General features: G+C 53.7%; 1 protein-coding gene across 2 annotated transcripts in view; it reads left to right on the top strand.

Annotated features, from left to right (window-relative positions):
* The first annotated feature begins 1,797 nt into the window (after nt 1-1,797).
* Nucleotides 1,798-20,195, top strand: part of TEX264 (testis expressed 264, ER-phagy receptor) — a 39,442-nt gene continuing 21,044 nt past the window's right edge. Inside the window, exons 1-4 of one of the 2 annotated variants that reach the window (XM_064156639.1) lie at nt 1,798-1,889; nt 2,897-2,963; nt 4,137-4,428; nt 9,963-10,184. In XM_064156639.1, coding sequence (XP_064012709.1) covers nt 4,150-4,428; nt 9,963-10,184 — 501 coding nt within the window. In that variant the 5' untranslated portion in view covers nt 1,798-1,889; nt 2,897-2,963; nt 4,137-4,149. Of the gene's footprint in view, nt 1,890-2,117; nt 2,565-2,896; nt 2,964-4,136; nt 4,429-9,962; nt 10,185-20,195 lie in introns of those variants that run through there. The other variant, XM_064156640.1, reaches the window with a different exon arrangement.

Here is a 20,195-nt window from a genome sequence, read left to right as displayed (position 1 = left end):
ATTCTCTTCCAGCTGCAAAAGAGCTGTAATGCCAAATACAAGGAGGCTTAACTAATTCCACTTTACAGAAAGCCTTGAGATCCTCCCAGGGAAGCTATTGGAGAAAGGCAAGTATTGCAGCATTTCCAACTCCTATTCATAAATGAGCTCTTTGGCTTCACATCAGTGAAAAGCCGTTTCTGGAACTGCCTTTGCAAACAGCCCCAACAAAGGGGGTTGGGATGTATGGGAAATGGATGTGAAACCACAGCAGGAGAGACAGCAGCAAACTCCACTGCTTCTGGAGGTGGCTGAGCTGGACAAGTTATTTGGTGTACCATCAGAGAACAAACTTTCCCAGAGTTGAAGAGGCTGGAGGATACTTGCTGTAAAGACATAAGTGTGATGTTGCTTTTGTACAGGAAGAAAAGGAGGATGGTAATTATGTCTGGGCTCTTCTAGCATTTCTCTCTTCAAGGAAAAAGAGGAGGTAGGGAGGACTTGCTTTTGTTCTCAGGTACTGTGCTCGGTCCCATTCCCTGAAAAGAAATAGACACCTGAGGAATTATCTGAGAAGCAGTAAAATATATGGACTGAGTGCTGGTATTCTGTGCTGCTGGGGGGGATGCCACAGGAGTGGGCCTGCTCCCTAAGGTGGCATGAGCTGCCTTGTGACAGAAGTTGTCCTAGGACATCAGAGCTTGGGCTGGGGAGAGGAGTGCAAGATGATGGTGATCCTGACCAGCTCTTGTGCTGACTGAAGCTTTGTGGGTCTTCAGCAACTAGTAATGTGGTTCTTCTCTGGGTGATAAGGCCCAGATGATGGAAAAGCAAGCAGCCTCCTGCCCACTGGCAGAGAATGCCTGATGCCTGCACTGGACTGCAGGAATACAAGCAAGCAGAAAACATCTGGCCAAAGTCTCCAAACCCTGAATGAAACAAAGTCTAACTCTGAACTCTCCTGGTGCTTTCCCTTATTGGCTAGCACTGTCCATGTCTGCTGGATTTCCTTCCAGCTGGACACTGGGCAAGCTTGAGTGCTGGGAGAAGCTAAGCTGTTTCTGCCAGGTTGTAACGGATACAGTGATGGACCTGCAGGAACGCATGAGCAGGTGCTCAAAGCTCCTCTGGGTTTGGTGCAGAGGGCCCTGGCTGTGCAGAGCAGCTCTGTCCAGTGCCCCAGGCAGCCGGGCTGTGTGGTCATGGCGGTGACGCACAGCTGGTGCATCCCCTAGTGTCGCGGCATCAGCTTGTCCGGCGCCAAAGGGGTGAAGCCGGTTAACTGGAGACTCCAGCTGCTAGGGAGCCTGAAGCTCAGCGGTCATTCAGACAGGACGTGTGCTGAGCTCCGCAGCCCTAGCACTGGAGAAAGTGGAGGACTCTGCGTTCATTCATCATTCACACCCATCAGCGGATCTTGGTTCAAGAGCTAGCTCTGAGGGCAGTGCCGTCCTCACCGCGGGGCCTCGGGGCGATCACCAGACCCAATGGCCCTGCAGCCATAGTCCTCCGGAGTAGCACAGTGAGAGACCCTTGGGCTGCTACTGGAAGGGAGAGGCCGGGAGCGGTCGGAGGCAGCCGTGGGAGGCCCGACCAAGCCTCGCGAATAGGGGTGCGCTCTGTTCCTGTCCGCCAGGGGGCACTCTCGGCAGGGTGCTGCGCCGTCCGCGGCCCGCCTAGCGGAGAGCGAACCGCCCCGCGCCGGCAGCCCGGCCCATCGCCCCGCCCCTCCGCCGGCCCCGCCCCCCCGCCGGCCCCGCGCGCGCCCTGCTCCCCGGCGCGCGCAGCCGCTGCCTGCCGGGGCCGGGGCGGTCCCGGCGGCGCCGCGCGAGGAGGCGGGGCAGGGCGGCACGGGGCGGGGCGAGCGAGGCTGGGATCGCTCCGGGCCGGCCGTCACCGGCGAGCCCCGGGTGAGGAGAGCGGAGCAGAGCAGGGGGGCTCGGGTCTCACCGGCCGTCGCCGGGGCGGGGGGTGTCTCTGTGTGGGTGCACCGGCGCCGGGCAGGCCAATGCCGTTCCGCTCTGGTACCCCCAGGCCGCGGCCTGCCTGCAGCCGGGGATAGCCGGCCGAGCATCGCCGGCCGGGCCTGGTGGCAGCTCGACCAGTCCCTCACCGCTCTGGCGGCCGGAGCGGTGGTGGAGATAGCAGCCTGTGCCGGTGCCGAGTTGCCCGCCGTTTCTCCGTCGCCGGGCAGGGCCGGGAGCTGCGGCTCCTGGCAGGCCAAGCGGGTGTCGCCCGGCGCGGGCTCTTGTCAGGGCCTCTCGGGTCAAAGACCCCTCCGCCCCGGGCGGGGACACGGCCTCTGGGCCGGACAGGAACCATGTGAGCAGCACTCTTGCTGCCCATAAGGAGAGCGGAGAGGAAACCACCCACGCCTGCTGCCGACGGGGAACGAGCTGTGGGAACCGGAAAGAATCGCCAGGAATGCCCTGTTATCCTCTGGGCCGGTTGTCCGCAGGGCCTTGGGGCTGGGTGTTGGGCTGGCAGCTCACGGAGAGTCACCAAGCCGTCATTGCACGTAATAAATGTGTGCTGGTCGCAGGGAGGAGGTGATGGACAGACACACGGCTCCGGCCAGGCCGCAGGTATAGGAGTGCTGTACAAGGAGGTCACCCGGGAGCAGCACCAGGTGTGGCTCGGGTGTCCCGGGGGACAGCCCAGAATAGCACGAAGTTGCCAGACGTTGTCCTCCTTCCTGTCCCTTGCCGATTTCTGTGTTTCTCGGTTCTGCCGCAGAGATTTGGGAAGAAATCTGGGCTTGTGGGCTCCTGCAGGAGAAGGTGCTGCTCAGCACAGCCCTCCTCTGGGGAGCAGGTCTGAGGTGACCAGGCGCCTTTCGGGCGCTCTGGCACGGCCGTTTTGCTTTTGGCCTGGTGAGTGTGAAGGAAGCAATGACATTTGTTTTTTCCTGCTGCAGTGCTGCGGATCCCGCACCCTGTGGATCAGATGTCGTGAACTGTTTCTGGCCTGAGCTGGTTTTTCAGGTGAGTAGGGCCCTAGCATGCAACGGTGCCCAGCCTGACGCTGCCATGGCGCCCAGGTGACGGTGCTCGCTCTGCAGGACTTGGTATTGCTGCGCTGCTACTCGCCAGGGTCGAGCAGAGCCACCCACAGTTCCTACCAGGATGTGGCTTTTCTCTCGCTGTAAAGCTGAGCAAGCAAGCCGCAGCTGACGTGAATGACTTTTTTCAACACGATGTGTTTATAGCACAGAGGTGAAGGTGAATTGTTTACTTCAACCTTTGCTTTCAAACCTAGCTCCGGTGGAGCTCCCAGGGGAGTGTCGCAGCAGGTCCTTGTGACCAGAGCTGTGTTTCAAGGGAGAATGAAACACAAACAACTCTTCCCGTGATGGTTTGGGTGGCAACTCCCTAGAGTGGTTGCACTTGGTGGGTGAAAAGGAACAGGAGGCATTCACCAGTCTGCTGTGTCCTGCTGTCAGCGTGAGAGAGAAAAGATGCCAAACAAAACAGGAAGACTTGTCTGGGACTATAAAACTCTTTTAGATTAAAAAGGGCCCTCTGAAGGAATATCAGTAATTCATTGCTCCTCAGTGTGGTGGGGATGCTTTTTCTCACTGGGCCTTAAGCTTCCCCAGAGGTTTTCTGGGTGCTTGGACCTGGATGTAGGGCTCAACTCTGGTGGTCACCATGTAGGTTGCTAAAGGCCTGGTCTTCCAGCCTTTTTGCAAAGGGACTGCCGTGGTCACAGTGTTGGCTCTGGTATCTGTAGATGGCAAGTGACTTGATTATGATCCCTTGATCCTTAGCCCAGTGCTGCATATCTGCCAGGTGATGCAGGCTTCCAAGGTGTTTTTGTTCTCTCTTGGATGGAAGGCTGGGCACAAACAGTGTGGCCGGTTCTGGGGAGATGACAGTGCCTCTTCAGCTCCCCTCCATAATCACCTCATTCCCGAGGGATGCTGAAGCAGTATAATTTGTACCTGGTGGCCAATTGGAGCAGGCTGATGCAATGTGGAACTAATATACAAGAGGTTTCGGGGGGGGGTAGGGGTGTGTTCCTCTGTTTTTGAGCTTCACACATAAAAGGATTTGGAGGAGGGTGCTTTTTAGCTGCAAATAAACAGCTTTAGAGAGCAATTGTGTGCCTGAGCACTAGTTTAACTCTCCTTTTTCTTCTTTTCCTCTTATTGCTAGTGCTTCAGGAAGCATGGAGCACCAAGCGTCCATCATGTCTGACTGGGTGCTCCTTGGGCTGATTGCTGCACTGGTCATGCTGCTGCTGCTGACTGTCTTTGGTTTCGTTGTCTACTCGGGGCTCTTCACGGAGGTGGTTGTGAGTGCTGGCTCCCCACCTGTCGGCAGCATCACACTGGCCTACAAGTTCAGGGTAGGCCCCTATGGTGAATCGGGGCAGCTCTTCACGGATGGCTGCAGCATCTCTTCAAAGCTCTGTTCCATTGGCATCTACTATGACAACCCTCACACGGTAAGGTGTGCCCAGTGAGGCCAGCAAGCTCTTGTGGTCAGCATCTGGGTTCCTGGCTTGAGGTGCTCCCTGACTGTATTAAAGGCATTTGCAGCTCTTCCTCTGTAGATGAGCACTGAGGTTCACAAGGTCTCTTTGCATCTGCTGAGGATGCACTGTGGGGAAAGACACCTAAAAACAGGTGGTTTCTTGGGTAACCCTAAGTGGAAGGCGTTGAGTCAGTAATGCTTGCTATCTTCCAGTAGCTTCTGTGAGCAAGTTACAAACAGAATAATGGATCTAGTTATGGGGCAGAGGCCATGGAGCATGGTTCATGACCCCAAGGTGAGGCATTCCTTGGTAGATCCCCTGGCTGCAGGCAGTGCAGCCATGACTCCTGGACTTGCAGCTCTGTAGTTGAAAGCAGATGGGCTCTTCAGCTTGCTCTGTCCTCATCCGTATTCCTTCTCTTGTTTCTAGTGCTTTCATGTGTTTCTGAGCTTCCCTGTAGCCCTTTTGTCTCCTGAGAGTTCTTACTAAAGCCTCAGGTGATGCATGCTGAGGGCTCCTGTCTGATGAAACAGTTACTCCGTGATGCTCTTCAGGCTGAGAGGTGAGCAGAAAGTGCACTGCTTGATGGCTGCCAGACAGAGCTAAATGCTTTGATGCGGACAGCCTAGGACAAGGAAGGAACAGAAGTGCATCAAGGCTTGCTGGGGGCTGAGGAGCCTGGCTGCTGATGTTGGGTGGCACTGGGGTCTCAGGATAATGGCATGTGGGCATTTGTCTGTTGCAGACAGCCTGGCTCCCCAGTAATTCTATGGTAGCTAGTGTGACCGTAGAGGAATGCTGTGGGGGGGAGGGGCAGCATAGTGGGCAGCAGCTCCGTGTGTGTGCTTGGGCATGTGTGCTGGGGGCTGGTGTGGGGCACAGTGCTTGGACTGATAGTCTTGCCCAGGGCTTCTCTTCTGCGAGTGACTGGTCTTGTGTTAAGAACCCTCTTGCTGTTAACAAGGTTGTGCACCCAAGGATTGGACCTACTTAAAGACACCTTGTCCTTGAAGACGTAGTGCTGAATGGACTGTGACAGGGATGTGTTGGAGGCGAGAAAACACTGAGCTTGACTGTGCTCAGTGGAGCCTGGTGTGCTCAGCCACCTTGTCTCTTTCTATCCTTGTCTTTACCTTCTAGTTTTTGCTTTTGGATCATGGACCTGGTTAATTCTGGGATTCTGGGCAGCAGAGAGGAGACACTCTGCATTGCCTCTTCCTGGCCTGGAAAGGAACATGGGGAAGAGGACTGCTCCTTCAAGATGAGCTGGGCAGAATTAGGGCCTGACTAGATGTGTTTGGCCACTTTTGTTCTCAGAAACTGTCATATTTGGAGTGTGTGAGAGATGAGAGCTGAGAAGAATGCCTGGTGTGCTGGGCTCCACATTGTCAAAGTGGCCAGTTCCCTCACCACTGATTTGTATGCTTGTCTGAAGTTGAGAACCCCTGTGTGGCTGCTTCTTCCTCAGTGCCTCTGGGGTTGGAGTGCAGCAGTCGATGTTGGAGTGTTCTCTGGGGCGTGATGTGGACGTGTCTGTTGTTGTGCTGCAGACCTTCACCTGGGTGCTGTGCCTGGCCTCTCTGTAGGGCAAAGCCTGGGCTAGTGAAAGCCAGTATTGTGGAGGCCCACAGACAGTGATAAGGATATTTGTGGTGACTGCCGATGCAGGGAGTGTTTTCCCTGGCAGCACCAGGCGCAGCTGGGAAGAACTGGCTCCTACATGACCCTTGAAAGTTGGACTGTCCATGTAGGATGAAGCTTCCTCCTCCTTTGGGTTGTGTCTTTAATCCTTTTCTTGCATATGTCACACCTCTGCCCTCACCCTGTGGTTGGAGCAGGCAATGGGCCTTTGCTGATGACATTGGCAGGTAACATTGGCCTGAGCCTCCTTTGTCCATAGGTGCTGTTCTGGAGCAGAGCAGGACATAGCCATGGTGCCTAGGGCTCTCATGGCAGCAGGAGCCTCTTCTTGCCTGATAGCCCTGTGCACACTGTCAGACCTGCATCTGCTAGAGCAGTGGGGGTTCCTGTGGAGATCTGTCTTGCCCTTGGGCAGGCCAGGTCAGACAGAAGGAGTGAGGATGTCCTTGTGCAGGATGGGCAGAGGGCCACCTGCCTTGCCTCCAGGCAGGTAAAGAAGGGACCAGTTTTAGGTGGATCACTTTGGAGGGGCTGCAACGCTTATGCCTGTGTGCTGGCTCAGATACTGAGGATCTCATTGTCTCAATGTCCTGTGGGTTGCCCCTTTATACTTGTAGCCACTGTAGCTGTGATGGCATGGGAGACAGTGTGCAGCGCTGGGTGTTTGTTCCTGGAGGTCCAGCAGGGTGGGATTGGTCCCCTGGACTGCCTTTCCCCTGGGAGGAAGAAAGGACTTCCTCCTCTTCCATCCTATTCTCGGTGCTCCCCTGACCTCAACGAAGCACCCTCTGGCAGAGGCTGCTCCACTCTGAGCTGGTCACCTAGCACAGATGTTGACTTGTCACCAAAAATAGACCTTTTGTCACCAAAAATAGACCTTTTGTCACCAGGCAGCAGAACGTGCTTGCTGCCTGCTGTGTCTGATGGTGTCCCTGGCTGAGTGCCAGTGGGCTTTGCCCAGACAAGACCCTTTGATACTGGCTCTTGGCCACTGGCTTCTAGTGGGTTTGCTGCCCGTGGCAGTGTGGCAGCAAGGTGCTGATGACCAGCAGGTGCCAGTGTAGCGTCTGCTGTGGTGGTGGACTCATGACCAACAGAGGCTCTTGCAAGGAGGTGGATGGGCGTACCAGAGCTGGAGAGCAGTGGCTGTGTGCTGGCTGTCAGATGCAGTGGGGCTGGGGTGAGCCCCGTGCCTAGGTGTATGGGCAGCCTTGGGGTCACTCCAGGCCTTGAGGTGGCTGCTGTCGCCGACATCCCCAGGGTTTCCCACAGGCTCCTCTGGCATTCACACAAGGCTGCTCCTTGAGTGCTGCCGAACCCCTGCCAGCAACGTTTTGTGTGTTTTAATGGACAAGATTAATATTAATTTGCACTTTAACTTTTTTTCCTTTTTATTTAATATTTAGCAGCCCAGAGGACTTCACTCTCCTTCTCCCACCTCTGGCAGGAATAAAAATAACTCCTCAGCCAGGATGAATGTGGCGGGCGAGCCTGTGCTCGGCTCCAGCCAAGCGCTTCTGCTCACGCTGAGCTGCTGGTGTGTGCTGGGGCCCTTTGCCTGCAGCCCACATGTCTGGGTGCTCAGCAGCCAGCCGGTGCCCAAGCAGTTGATGGATGAGGCCAAAGCAGCCAGAACGCAGCAATGGGCCTTGCTCCCACAGGAGAAGCTGTAGACAAAGTGGCTAACGAATCATCTCTAAAATGTTTCTGTTGGGGTGCCTGAGGGAGCAGAGGCTTTGATCAGCACCTGGCCACCCTCAAAGGATGGATTTGTTAGGGAAAGGCTGGTTTTAACCAGAGTGTTTTCTTCCCTCCCCTGAGAGACAGGCTTTGCCAGGCAGGGCAGGAAGCAAATCTGCTTTGCTGCTGCCCTTGAGAAAGCTCCTGCAGGGCTGCACGCTGTGAGAAAGAAAGCTAAAAGGAGAAGGAAGCAAATGCCCCTGGCCCTAGTGATACTCCTTCCTCCAGAAGCTCAGGGCCTCCTGCCAGTTGCTCTGTCTTTGCTCAGGTGGCCTGTTGAAAGGAATTTTATCTACGTTTCCTTTATCTTCTTGCTTCATCTGGACCTTTCTCCATTAATATTTCTTGGTGCTGCCTCTCGCTGTCCTTGGGTTAGGTTTAGTGCTCCTTCCCAGCCCCAAAGCCGCAGTGGTGACCAGGACGCTGTCTGCAGCTCCCTCCTGCAGCACAGGAGGGCAAGAGCGAGCCGTCTGGCACGGCAGGGCCCAGCCTCATGGCTGCTGCTGCTCCTGGCAGCCTGGTGGCGTCTTCCTTCCAAAGTACTTTTGTCTGTGCTTCCCCTCCAGAGGGGTCCTGCCATGCAACGTTAAAAGGCATTTCAGGGAGAAGGAGGGCAAAGAGTGAGGTGCGTGGTGGTTCTGCTGCTGGAGGAGACGCTGCTGAGCTTTAGCACAGGGCAAGGTGGTGATGAGATTGGAGAGCACAGAGTGGGGATCCCCACATGAGGACGGGAAGTGGTAACATGATGGCTTTGTGTGATCCCCGCATCACCTCTACGAGAACTTCCTGATGCCTATGCCTGCAAGGGTGTCCATCTGTCTTGCTGACACTGTCAGACATCCTGGCAGGTCCTAGTAGGTTTTGCCACCTTGTGTGACAGGAATTTGGAGACCTTGGTTCCCCAGCCCTCACCAGAAGAGGCTGGCAGAAGGTGGCCAGGCTCATATGTTCCTGGTCCTGATTGCTGTCTGCCACATTGTCTCATCCAGCTGGCTTGAGAACAGATGGCAAGGAATCATGAACACTCAGATGGTGCCCCCCTCTTAGTGCCCCTTGTACCCCCTCTACTTCCTGGACTCTTTTTTTAGGCCAGTGAACTGTGATCGAAGGAGCTGGGGACAGAGGCTGGAGGTAAAGGTGGTGGCTGGGCTCCAATCTCAGCAGAAGGAAGGCACACTGTGCCTTTAGGTGTTACTGGGGGAGAATTACTGGGCTGCCTTGCCCCTTGCCGTGTTCCTGCCTAGTGCTATGGAGCTCCAGTGGTCGAATTTTGTTATAAAACAGCATTGAAAGCCATGGCCTGGGTCACCTTTGGCATGGAGGTGGCTGGAGTCCTGTGGGCCTTCACTGTACCAGGAGCAGAGCCTTGGGCACCCATTTTGCTGGACTGGGAGCCCTGCAGCCTCCTGCCTTAATGAGAGACATCCCCAAGTCTGTAAGGAAAGCACGTTTTATGTTTTGCATCTTGTTTGGGTCCAGGGTGGCAGGGCATGCATTTCTTTTTGTCTTGCTACAAACAGCTTGGTAACTGCATGCAAGTCTTGGGTGCCTCAGTTTTCCCATCTCTAAAACTGAGCAGGGCTGAGTGTGCCTCCCTAAGATTGACCCAGCAGCCTCTGGATTTCTCTCCAGCTAAGTGCTGATGGGTCAAGGATGACCTCCTTGGGGTGGGATGGATGCAGGCTGGACGGGTTGTTGTCACTCTCTTTTAGCAGCGCCCCCTGGCGTCGCAGGAATGTCTTGCAAATGGGGGCAGAGGTGAGCCAGCCTCAATAGTTTAGTCGCTGATGGGCTTCAGGAGAGACACTTTCTGCAGCGGCTGCCACCCAGGGTGAGTCGGGTGAGCAACACGATGGGATTTAGTTCTCTGCTGCAAGTCTCTCTGCCCTCCAAGGAGGGGAGCCCCACTGGCTGTGAGCTTAGGCTGGGAGGAATGTGGACAGCGTGTGCCTGGATCAGCCTTGGTTAGAAGTGGGCACCTGGTTTGTGTGTCCTGTCATGCTGGGCCACTACATTTAACTCTGGTTCATGATGGACTCTTGCTCCCATGCTCAGCAGGATGAGGTTCTGGCCAATATTAAGCCTTTCTTCTTCTGGTGCTGTCTGTCTGTGCCCCTCATTAGGTGTCTCCAGAGAAGTGCCGCTTTGCCATAGGCCGAATTCTGAGCGAGGGAGATGCAAAGCCATCGGAGGAGCAGATCAAACGGTTCCAGAAGTATGGCTTCAAGATCTTCTCCTTCCCTGCTCCCAGCCATGTGGTCATGGCAACCTTCCCATTTACTACACCACTGTCCATCCATCTAGCAGTCAACCGTGTCCACCCAGCCCTTGACACCTACATCAAGGTAAGCAAGTGTGGCGTGAAGAACATCGCATGTGTTTGGTGGGCTGTCAGAGGCTGCTCTGCCTGACAGCTGATGGGACTGCTCTGACATGTCCTCTCTTGTTGTCTTCCCATGGGCCCTACCATCAAGAGCTCCTCCTTTTGCAATCTGGCAGGTAGTTCCCCAGCAGGCGTGTCGTTCCGTTCACTCTGTAGGCACAGGGGTGTCTTTTCTGCTGTTTTGTGTTTATGAGAAGCAAGTTCTCATCTGACAAGTTGCTGCTCTTCTTAACGCACAGATAAAAGCCATTTTTTCCCCTTGAGTGCCTTGCTTGTTGCTGGGAGCTGGCAGGTACGTGCCCCGTCAGTGTAATGCGGCGTGCCATGCAACTTCTGGTTCAAGTGCCAGCCTCGTCAGTGGTGCAGCTGTCTTCTGTAGGAGAAGTTAGAAACTTTCTAGCCTGTGCCCTTATGAAGACTATCATGCAATACATCGAAATCTGTGGCCCTCGGTGCTGGCTGGGCAGCTGGCTGCTGTGGGCTGTGTTTGCCCTTGCCCCCAAGCAGAGCAGGTGGCCACCCCACTTGCTTCTTGTCTTTGAAGCCAGCTCAGCTGCCTTGTTCTGTCTGCCAGAGCAGCTGCAGCAAGGGTGTTCCCAAGGAGCACATCTGACAGGGACACCTCTAGATCTAGACTTTCTAAAGAGCCAGGATGGTGCTGGCCAGCTGGGTGATGGAGAGAAGGGACCATCCTTCCCAGTGGGGGAGGATGCTGGGGAGGGACTGACGCTCAGCCCCTGGCTTAGCTGACTGTCGAGTTCTGCCTCTTTGGTTTGTTTGCGTTGAAATGCACTATTTATAAACTTGCTTTTCCTGGCGAAACTCCCAGCCCTGTGGGGGAACTGTGTGAATCCCTCCAGCCTGTGCTCTGCTGCAGGATGGCTGCCTGGCTGCTAACCCCAGAACTTCAGCCAGGGGTCTTTGCCGACCTTCTTGCCTGCCTTGCCCTTAGGGAGCTACCAGCAGAAGAGGTGCTAAAGGTGGCGGTGGCTGGAACTGCTGCTGCCTGCATTCCCACCATGCTGGAGAGCTGGTGGAGAGCAGAACCAGTTCCCCATTCTCCTCTTCTCACTCCATCTTCTCTCTGTTTCTTCCTGGAGCTCTGCTGTCTGTTTTGGTGTGGGGGCTATTGGGCACTGCTGCCAGCCCTCTGGTGGGTGTGTGGGCGTGCAGGCAGGGGGCTGGCAGTGGTGGGAGCACCAGGTTGGCTGCGGGAGTGCTCAGCAACGCAGAGCTGACACTGCCACACTTGGGGAAGGTCCCTGCAAGCGCATCTGTCGCGTGAGGGCTGGAGTTGTTGGAGCTAAAAAGGGAGCCATGGGTTGTTCTGGGAGCACCTGGCACCATTTACGGGACTGGCTGACTTCACAGTAAAGAACTGAAATCCTATGGGAATGCAGTGCCCAGGGCCACGTGCAGAGGGGGAGGGTGCTTTGAGATCTCTGCCCCAGTCCAAATGCTACATGTGTCAGGCTGCGTGCCTGTGTCCATCATAGAATGTTTTGGGCTGAAAGGAACCTCTAAAGGTGATCCTAAGTCCTGCAGCAGAGTGTACCCCTTCTGCCTATGGGGTACTGACCATGGGGACACAGGTGGGGAGACATGGAGTCTCCTTGCTGTTGTGGGCAGGGTGGAGTGGGTACTACTGGTCCCACAGGCTGTATAACGAGGATGCCCTGGCTTCCTCTGACGTCACATGGGGAAATTTGGAGGCCATTTGTGGCCATGCCAGGAGCATCCCTGCTGCTTCTCCTTTATCTCTGTGGCCTCTCCAGCATGCTGGACTGTCTGCACCTCTGAGTCTGTGCTCAAGCTTCCTAAAGTGGAGGGATGGGGAGGGAGAGAAGGAAACTTTCATGGAAACAGGTGACCTGTGCCCGATTGGTGGTGGGAATGGGGGTTGCCATGGAGACAGCTTCCCCAAATAGCATCCTTCATCCCACCCCCAAGCCTGGCTCCCTTAAGCAACCCGAGAGAGCAGCGAGACAGAGATTTGGTTTATTTATTTATTTCATGCTGTGCCTGCTTCAAGAAGGACTCTTAATGAGAGCTGGGGATCAAGCCTGCTGCGTGCAGGTCTCCCCACTGCTCTCCTCACAGGGAGGAAGGGAAGGCAGTGGCAAAAGCCAGGAGACATGAAAGGGGACTCAATAGCAGAGATGAAGTGGTGACTTCTCTGAGGAGAGGAATTAGCTGACGTGGAAGGAGGATAGCATGGCTCCTCTGGTCATAGGGAGGAGATGTAGGAAAGAGGATTGAGAGGGAGGTGGAAGAGGCAGGAAGAGGAGTAGAAGATGGAGAGGGAAAGTAGAGAAAGCTCTGAAGATGCTAAAAGATTGGGAAAGAATGGGAGGAGAAGGGGACTGGAGGGTGTATGTGGGGTGAAGGAACTGAGGGTTTAGGTTCTAGCTGAGGGAGCAGGACTGTGAAAAGTGATGGGAAAGTCTAGGGCAGAACTGGAGGCAGCTCTGCTGCAGGTAGCCCTCTAATGCCCTTCCTGCAGTGTCCTCTGAGGTTAGCTGTTGGGGATGTTGGATGCCAGAGGCTGAAGGCTGGTGGACAATGAGGGGAGGTATGGTTCCCTCTGGACTTACACTAAGTTACTGGGGATGCCTGTGGCTCAGGTTTTCTGAACAGTGTGGATGCAGTGGTGCCATCTTTCTGCAGCCTGGGCTTTGTGTGTCCCGGTCTGCTGCTGCTGCTGCTTCACAACAGGGAAGATTGAAGATATAATTTGTAACAGCAATTTAAAAAGTAAGCAGGATGGGAGGGCCCCCTTTTATTAGGGACAAGAGAGATGGGCTGGCATGGAGCAGGAGGTGATGCTGTCAGGTTGCACTTGCAGCATGCCTCCTCACCCCTTGGCTCTTGTGGGCTCCAGGAGATGGTATTTCTACTAGTCTCAGGGTGCAGCCACAGCTTTCAGGAACTCTGGAGAAATGGCTGCAGCTATCCTCAGAAGGTAAGAGGACATCCTTCCCCTGGGATGGCAGGCTGACAGCAGCAGCAAGTTGTTGGCTAGAATCTCCTTTGGAGAAGCCTGGGAGAGCCTGCTGGCTCATTGCTTCACATGTGGGTTAAGACATGGGCTGTGGTTATCTAGTGGCCCTTGAAAGTCTTTCTTTCCCAAGAGTTCCTGCTGATGCTTCTCCCTGCTGCAGGTAGGAATGCTCTGCTTTCTTGGGGTGCACACTCCTGCCCCACAGCACAGTTACTGGTCAGACCCAGCAGTCCTGACTCCTTGAACCAACAGAGAGATTCTGCAAAGCTCTTTGCTGGTAGGGACCCTTTCTGACAGCTCTGAGAACGAGTTGTTCCCTGTAACCTCCCAGCATTGCAGGAACTATTTATTCTGGCTTGGATGTAATGAACTCTTCATGGTGGGCTGCATGTGCCTGTGGCTCTCTGTGTCTGTGTTGGCATTTAGCAGTGACTGTCAGGCAGGTAGGCTTGAGTCTCCCAAGGCAGCTGGAGAGACAGCTTATTGCATCTGAGGCAGAGCTGGCAGGTTCCCCTGTGGCAGCCTTAGAAGTGATTGGCTCAACCTGGCCTCTTTCTGTGGGGTTTTGGTTCAGTTTTGTGCTCTCTCCAGCCAAGGAGGATGTGCAAGTGGAGGCATGAAAGAGAGTGTTGCCTGCATCATGCTGGCTGCCTTGCACCCTGCTCTGAAGCAGAGCCTGAACTGTCTGACTCCAAACTCTGCCTAACTTGGAAAATGGGTTTAATTTCTTTAGCTGGTCTTGCAAAAGCATCCTCCAACATTCAGCAAAATTCCAGATCTTTCCATTCCCCTGGGCTCTGTGGGCTTGTGAATCACTGCTTTAAAGTGCACACCTTGAGCAGCAGTGACTGGCATGGGCCTGTAATGCCAGGAATGATTTGGGAGCTGTCAGGTTGTCTTCTGCCTGGCTGCCATGCTTCTCAGCCTCCTGTCTGTGGGGGTGCTGGGTCAGGGTACTCCATAAGCCCTGCTGCTGTTGAGAGCCAGGGATATGTGTTATTCCTCAGCATGCTGGCTTGGAGTGAGCTTTGCTCCCTGTGTTGGCTGTGGCAGTTTAGGGTGCAATCTCCCTTCTCTTTGATAAGCTAAATATACAGAACTTGTAATGTCTTCCACGGTGTATTTTTCATATTTTTCTATATTAATTCCTGCATCCATTTATTTATTTTTGACCTGTTTTCAGTTTAGAAGTTCTTAGATTTGTCTCTAGCACAGCTTTATTTCAGCAACCTTCCTATTGCTGTAGTGCACAGATCTCTGGTAGAGATCTTCTGCCCTACAGTGGACCTCCAGCTATGAATCTCTTCTGAGCCAGCTAACAGTGACTTCAAACACGTGCCTCTGTCCTTTGATGGAGTTGTAGTTCCTTGATTAGAAATGGGAAATGCTCTCAAGTCGTACGTGTTGTCTCGGAGTTTGAATGAGTGGCCCAGGTGCTGCCTTGTTCCTCAGTCTAGCCCAGAGTTGTCACAAAAATTAAATCCTCTTTGCCAGCAGGGTCTGACAGCTGCAAACATGAGTTGGTTCACGTTCATTGTACCATCTTCCTTTGCTTCCTGGTGATTCGGTCCAGTTGCAGCCATCCATTTATTTTGCCTTGGCTCAGTCTTTGCCTTGTGCTGTTTACCTGTTTGAATGTCAGCAGATAGAGGCTGCTGTATCTCCTGGGACTTTCTAACGTCTCCAGCCATCCAGAGATCACCCCTTGACACATGGACAGACTGTCAGCCAGGACTCCAGCTTTAAATGTATGTTATCTGAACCTGTGAGCCTTCCCCTGGGAGAGCAAACATTTCATGAGCATCCTCTGCCCATGTTGTCTGGCTTTGTCCTAAATCCAATGCAAAACTACTCGCTGAACGCTCCTCCCTTTCAGTGATGCCACCAAGGTTTCCCCTGGCTGACATGGCTAGAATCTGTGCCATCCTTCAGACTCTCCTCCCCTACCCAGTGACCCAAATGGCTTCTTAATTTGAACAGCTTTCTGTATGTAGGGGACTGGAAACCTACACATGCTCTCTTACAGCAGCCAAACCTCAGTGTCTAGCACCCTTGTGGGTGTGGCTGCACCTCATCTTTTTTTTGCTGCCCTCTGTCTCGTCATGTGGGTCTGGAAGGACTCATCCGGATTACCTCCCTCTTTGCATCAGTGTTTCACCATGCAGAGTACGTCTGTGGCTTTCTGGGAGATGGAGCTCTCCATCTTACTCCTTCCCTTTTCCCATTCCCCAAGATGACTGTGGATGCCTTGAGAGGTTTGGGGTGCTGGGAAAAGAGGTGATGTTTCAGCTGTCTGGATAGGTGGGATGACCTTCAGTTGCACTTGAGTATAGGTCTGTAGAGCTCCCAGGAAGACAGGAGATTATCTGATGCTGCTGTTACGTGATCTTCATGAATCAAATAAAAATGGGGTAAAAAAAGCCCTTGAGAGCCATAGAGAATTTGACGTATCTAACTTGTATTGATGGCAGAGACGAGACCAGAGCTGACAGCATGACAGGCTGCTGGGCCCTGGGCTGGCAGAGGCTTGGAATAAGGATACAGACTCCAGGGTAAGTGTTTTGGGAGCCCTTGCACATGTCTTCACAGGTCCCAATTCAGGCTGTAGGTTTGGGCACACGTGACTTGTGCACTGCAGATGAACATCGCTAGCACACAGATCCCACTGGTTGTGTACCTGGGAGCTGCAGCGGTGGCAGGTTGGGACCATCCCAAGTCAGAGGTGTCTGAGTACCTTCAGACACCTCTGGTGTGGGTATAGCCACAGACTCGAAGCACATCCAGTGAGTGGTACTCAGTGTGGGGAGGTGACTGGTGATAGAGAAACACTGGGGAGGGATGTGGGTGCTTGAGGAGGACAGTGCGGATGGACTCATGATGGAAGATCAAAGGTTTTTTGTTTCCATTTTTTTCCTACTTCAGTAGTTTTTTGACCTCCACATTGCGGTCTGACTCAGAGTGGACAACACTGCTGACAAGCAACCTTCCTGGCTTGGCCCTGATGATGATAGCCAGCAGGGTTTGGAAATGAGGGGTAACAGAAGACCCATTCTACTTATTTCCCCTCTTAGAAACAAAACACAGCTCAAGTGCTGCGCTGGCTTGGTTTGTCCTGTTGACCAAGGAAACCCTAAATGGTGTTGTCTGTGTCACCTGCCACTCACATCCATGAATGCTACGTAGTAGACTGGGTCTCTCTTCTCCTTTAGGAATCCCACTGAGCTTGGGGATGAGTAGAGTGTTTGCTATTCTGCTTCCAAAATGAGATCTGATCTTTGGGCTGGGCAGGAGGACCAGACAGGAGGTGGATACTGTGATGATGCTTCAGCACAGGCCTCTCTGTAAGGTGACATACAAGTGCAGGATCCAAAGAGGCACCACAGAGTGTCTCTGCATGGACTTGCTGCCTTCACAGACACATTTGCCTCCCACTGACCTGTGCTGACAGCTGGTTTTCAGTGGTCTCTTTCCAGTGAGGCTGCCTGCTCACTGCTGGTTGGCAGCCCCTCGCTGAGTGTCACATCGCATCAGTTCCTGCCTTTGCAGCAGCTTTTATTTATTGAATGTTTTCAGTGACAAACCCCTCTGAAGTTCCAGTTGTGTGAGCAGGAGTGACCTTGCCTTCAGCACTGCGCAGGCGAGGGCAGGCCACCCACGAGGTCAGGCTGGGAGCCGAGTCAGGTGGAAGGGGGTTTTGGTGCACCGTGTCTTTTAACCTGGTGAGGACCCTTGGGCGTAGCTCAGGGTCAGCTGGTGCAGCAGAGCAGGTCTCTTTAACCTGTGTCTGCAGGCAAATGTGCTCCTCCTGTGCCTCTAATGGAACATATGGGGATCCGGGGCTCTGCGTCATGTCTGCTGCCACTCGCAGCAGGCATCCCTGCTTTCCCACTTCTCCAGAGGAATTTGGCAGCCCCAGGCCACTACTCATCTGCTGTCGGTTTTTCCCTGGTCCTTGAAGGAGGGCAGTGACTTAGCACTGGCCTTGTTTGGTGCTGAGCACTGCCCTGATGGAGCTGACGTGGCTGACCTATGCCAGGCAAACTAGCATGTGCTGGTTGGTGTGTGTGCAGCTGCCCAGTGCCATACCTGCTGCTCTGCTGCCTTGTGCTTGCAAGTGCTTCTCCTTTTGCAAGCATGTGCATGCAGCTTCGGCTTCTGCTGTTCAGTTCTGGGGGCAGGTGTAAAACTGCAGCTCTGGTGACATCCCTGCTTTGAGCAGAGAAGAGGTTTTCTGGCCAGCTTTGAGCTTCAGTATTTACAAAGGCTCCTTCCCTGCCTCTGAAACCTGTCTTATGTGTGAAATCACCTGCTTTTTCCCCAGTTTCTTGTTGAGGCTGTGCAAGCACCTGCCTCAGCAGCATGCAGAGGTGTCCTGGTCCCACGGAAGCAGCTGGTGGGAACACAGGCTCCTGGTCACCGTGGCCTCCTCGGTTCTAATTGAACAACCTAGGCTGGAAGGGCCCTAGAAAGATTGGCTAGTCCAGCCTGTCATAGGAGTGGGAACACCTGATTACATCTTGAAAGCCTCTGTCTGTGGAGACTCCACCACATCCTTGGGGAGGGTGTTCCATCTGGCAGCTTGGCCCTGGGTCTCTGCCACTGTGGATGCTTTCCTGTGAGGTCCAGCATTTTCATCCTGTTACTATCCCAACTCCTTTTCCAGGACCATTTCCAAAGGCAGCTCCTGGGAGGAGACCAAACTTTCAAGTGCCTGTCAAACTGTGCAGGCATCCCCAATAGCCCGATGGCCAAAAGCCTGGCTCAGTGCTGCCTGTCAGCCAGTGGTCCTGCTGGGGGCGTTTGGATCCCGGGAGGAAGCAGTGAGAAGCCACCTCGCTCTCCCAGCCGCTGCTTTGGAAAACCAGGGCTTGCAGCCTCCTAAGGACTTAGCCTTGCAAAATTGTCACAGAGACGAATCCACTCAGACACAAAGATTTGCTCCCCGCCTCGCCTTTGCAGCGAGGATTAATGATCAAGAGGAAGCTGGGCATATTTCACTTGGCTGTCCAAGGGAGACAAAGAGCTGAAATGGCTTGCCTTGGGCAGGGAGGGAGAGTAAAATGCTGTAGTGCTTTTCCATCAGATCTCTTTATCAGCTCAATCTGTACGTGTGCTCTCCCCAGATATATTTATAGAGAATCCCAGAGGATACAGTCGGCTCAAATGGTTTTCTTTGTCAGCTGTTGGAGACAGGTTCAACTCTCTCAAGCAGTGACACTGTCCCACACCTTGGGGTCTTTCCTCCTTGCTAGCTAGTCAATTAATTAGAGGATGAGATTGATTCTGCCTCTCTGCAGTTATTTTAGCAGGGTCCTAATGATTTTTTTTCTGGGCTGGCTCTACTCTGTGGCCTCCTGAGCCAGACCGTGCCAGCTGTGCCAGGCTTGAGAAACAGCAAAATGAACCTGATCAAATGTGAAACAGCTTCTTAGAAATGCTGCTCTTCTCCAGCAAATGCTGTTGGCCCAGTTTCCCTGCTGTGAAGCTCCCACTTTAAAACCTGTGGAGCAGGGAGATAATTTGAAAGCAGTGGCATTTTTACCTCTAGAGAAAGGACCATTGTGCTATGACTAACTTGCACCTTTTTTATTCTAGTTAGGTATAAAATAGTAGGAAAGGCCCTGCTTTAGGGAAAGCAGCAGAATGAAAACAGTTCTCTTCTGCACAGAGCCAAAATAAGGATGGATGAGTGGTGAGACTGAGTGGTGATCAGATCACGGGGATGAAAGAACAGAATCAGTTCTCACTCATTCCTGTGCCGAGAGCTTGCATGCCTTAGGCAAGGCACTGGCTTGGGGCTGCTTTGGTGCTGGCACCCTGGTGAGGCAGCTGAGCCCAGCTGTTTGCTCCAAAGCAGAGGGTCAAACTGAAAGCCCTCAGGGTCTCTTCTTTCAACAGGGCTGCATATGTATATAAATGCTGTTGTCTTTGCCTGCCTGCAGCAGCCACTGCCCTTTGGATGCTTGAGTTGATGCTACTGCATGCCGGTGGCCCTGGGTGGAGGCAGCAAGCTGGAGGCAGCCAGTCTTTGGGAGTGTGGTGGTCTGCAGAGCTGCACACATCTCAGGGAGGCTTTCAGTGGGCTCAGCCTGTGCTTTTCCTCTCTGTCCACACGCACAGAGAGTCACAGCCCCTGCAGAGTGGATACAACCTACAGAGAACAGTTAGGTGCAGGCTCTGCGTACACCCAGTACGTCCCTTCCTGCTTTCTGGAGCAAACACCTGGTGCTGAACTCGAGTTGTCCCAACAGGCTGTGGGAAATCATGCTGCCAAATCCCGGCCCTCTTATACTCCTCCAGATTTGCCAGGACCACCTGGTTCATCTTTATGGTCTCCAGCTGCTTTTGCCTTTGCAAGGTTCTGGAGCAGCTTGCAGCTGGTCTGCGAGCTCCTTGGAAGAGGAAGGTCAAGCTGTGCTTAATTCTTGGCATGCAGGCTTTTGGAAAGTGCCTGGGAGCTCTCAGCTCCAGGACTCCCTTTGTCCCATTTCTTTTCCAGCATGTGGCAGCTTATGGCATCCTCTCTGCTTAAGCCAAACCAGGGAAAATTGGAGCCTTTAATAGAAACGTTGGCAGTTTGTAACTCCATCACCCGTGCCCAGAATTGGCAGGAAGAACTCAAGCTTAGAACTGCCACAGCTTATGGAGTCTGCAGCCCATGGGGATGCCCAGGCTTCCCGCACTGCTTCTGCTGCTCCATCCCAGGCAAGCAGCAAGCTGTGGTGAGCCTCTTCACAGAGGTGGCCAGCGGGCCAAGTGGACAGCCATCTGGAACATCTCCTCTTCACTTAGTACAGGAGTGAGAAGAGGCATTTGTTCCTGTGCTGTCAGACCACAGTGGACAAAGGAGGCTGCTTCTCCCTGGAGACCAGCTCAGGGATGAGTCAGTGCTTGTCCTCTGTCACCTATGAGCTTGACTTCTTTTGGGATCTTTTCTATGGTGCTTGGTGTTGGTAAGAGACTTGAAGGTGC

This window comes from Pogoniulus pusillus, chromosome 16 (genome assembly GCF_015220805.1).
Source record: "Pogoniulus pusillus isolate bPogPus1 chromosome 16, bPogPus1.pri, whole genome shotgun sequence".
NCBI classification, from domain to species: Eukaryota; Metazoa; Chordata; class Aves; order Piciformes; family Lybiidae; genus Pogoniulus; species Pogoniulus pusillus.
The sequence above is the reverse complement of the archived record's forward strand: the minus strand, read 5'-3'. Positions and strand labels throughout refer to the sequence as shown.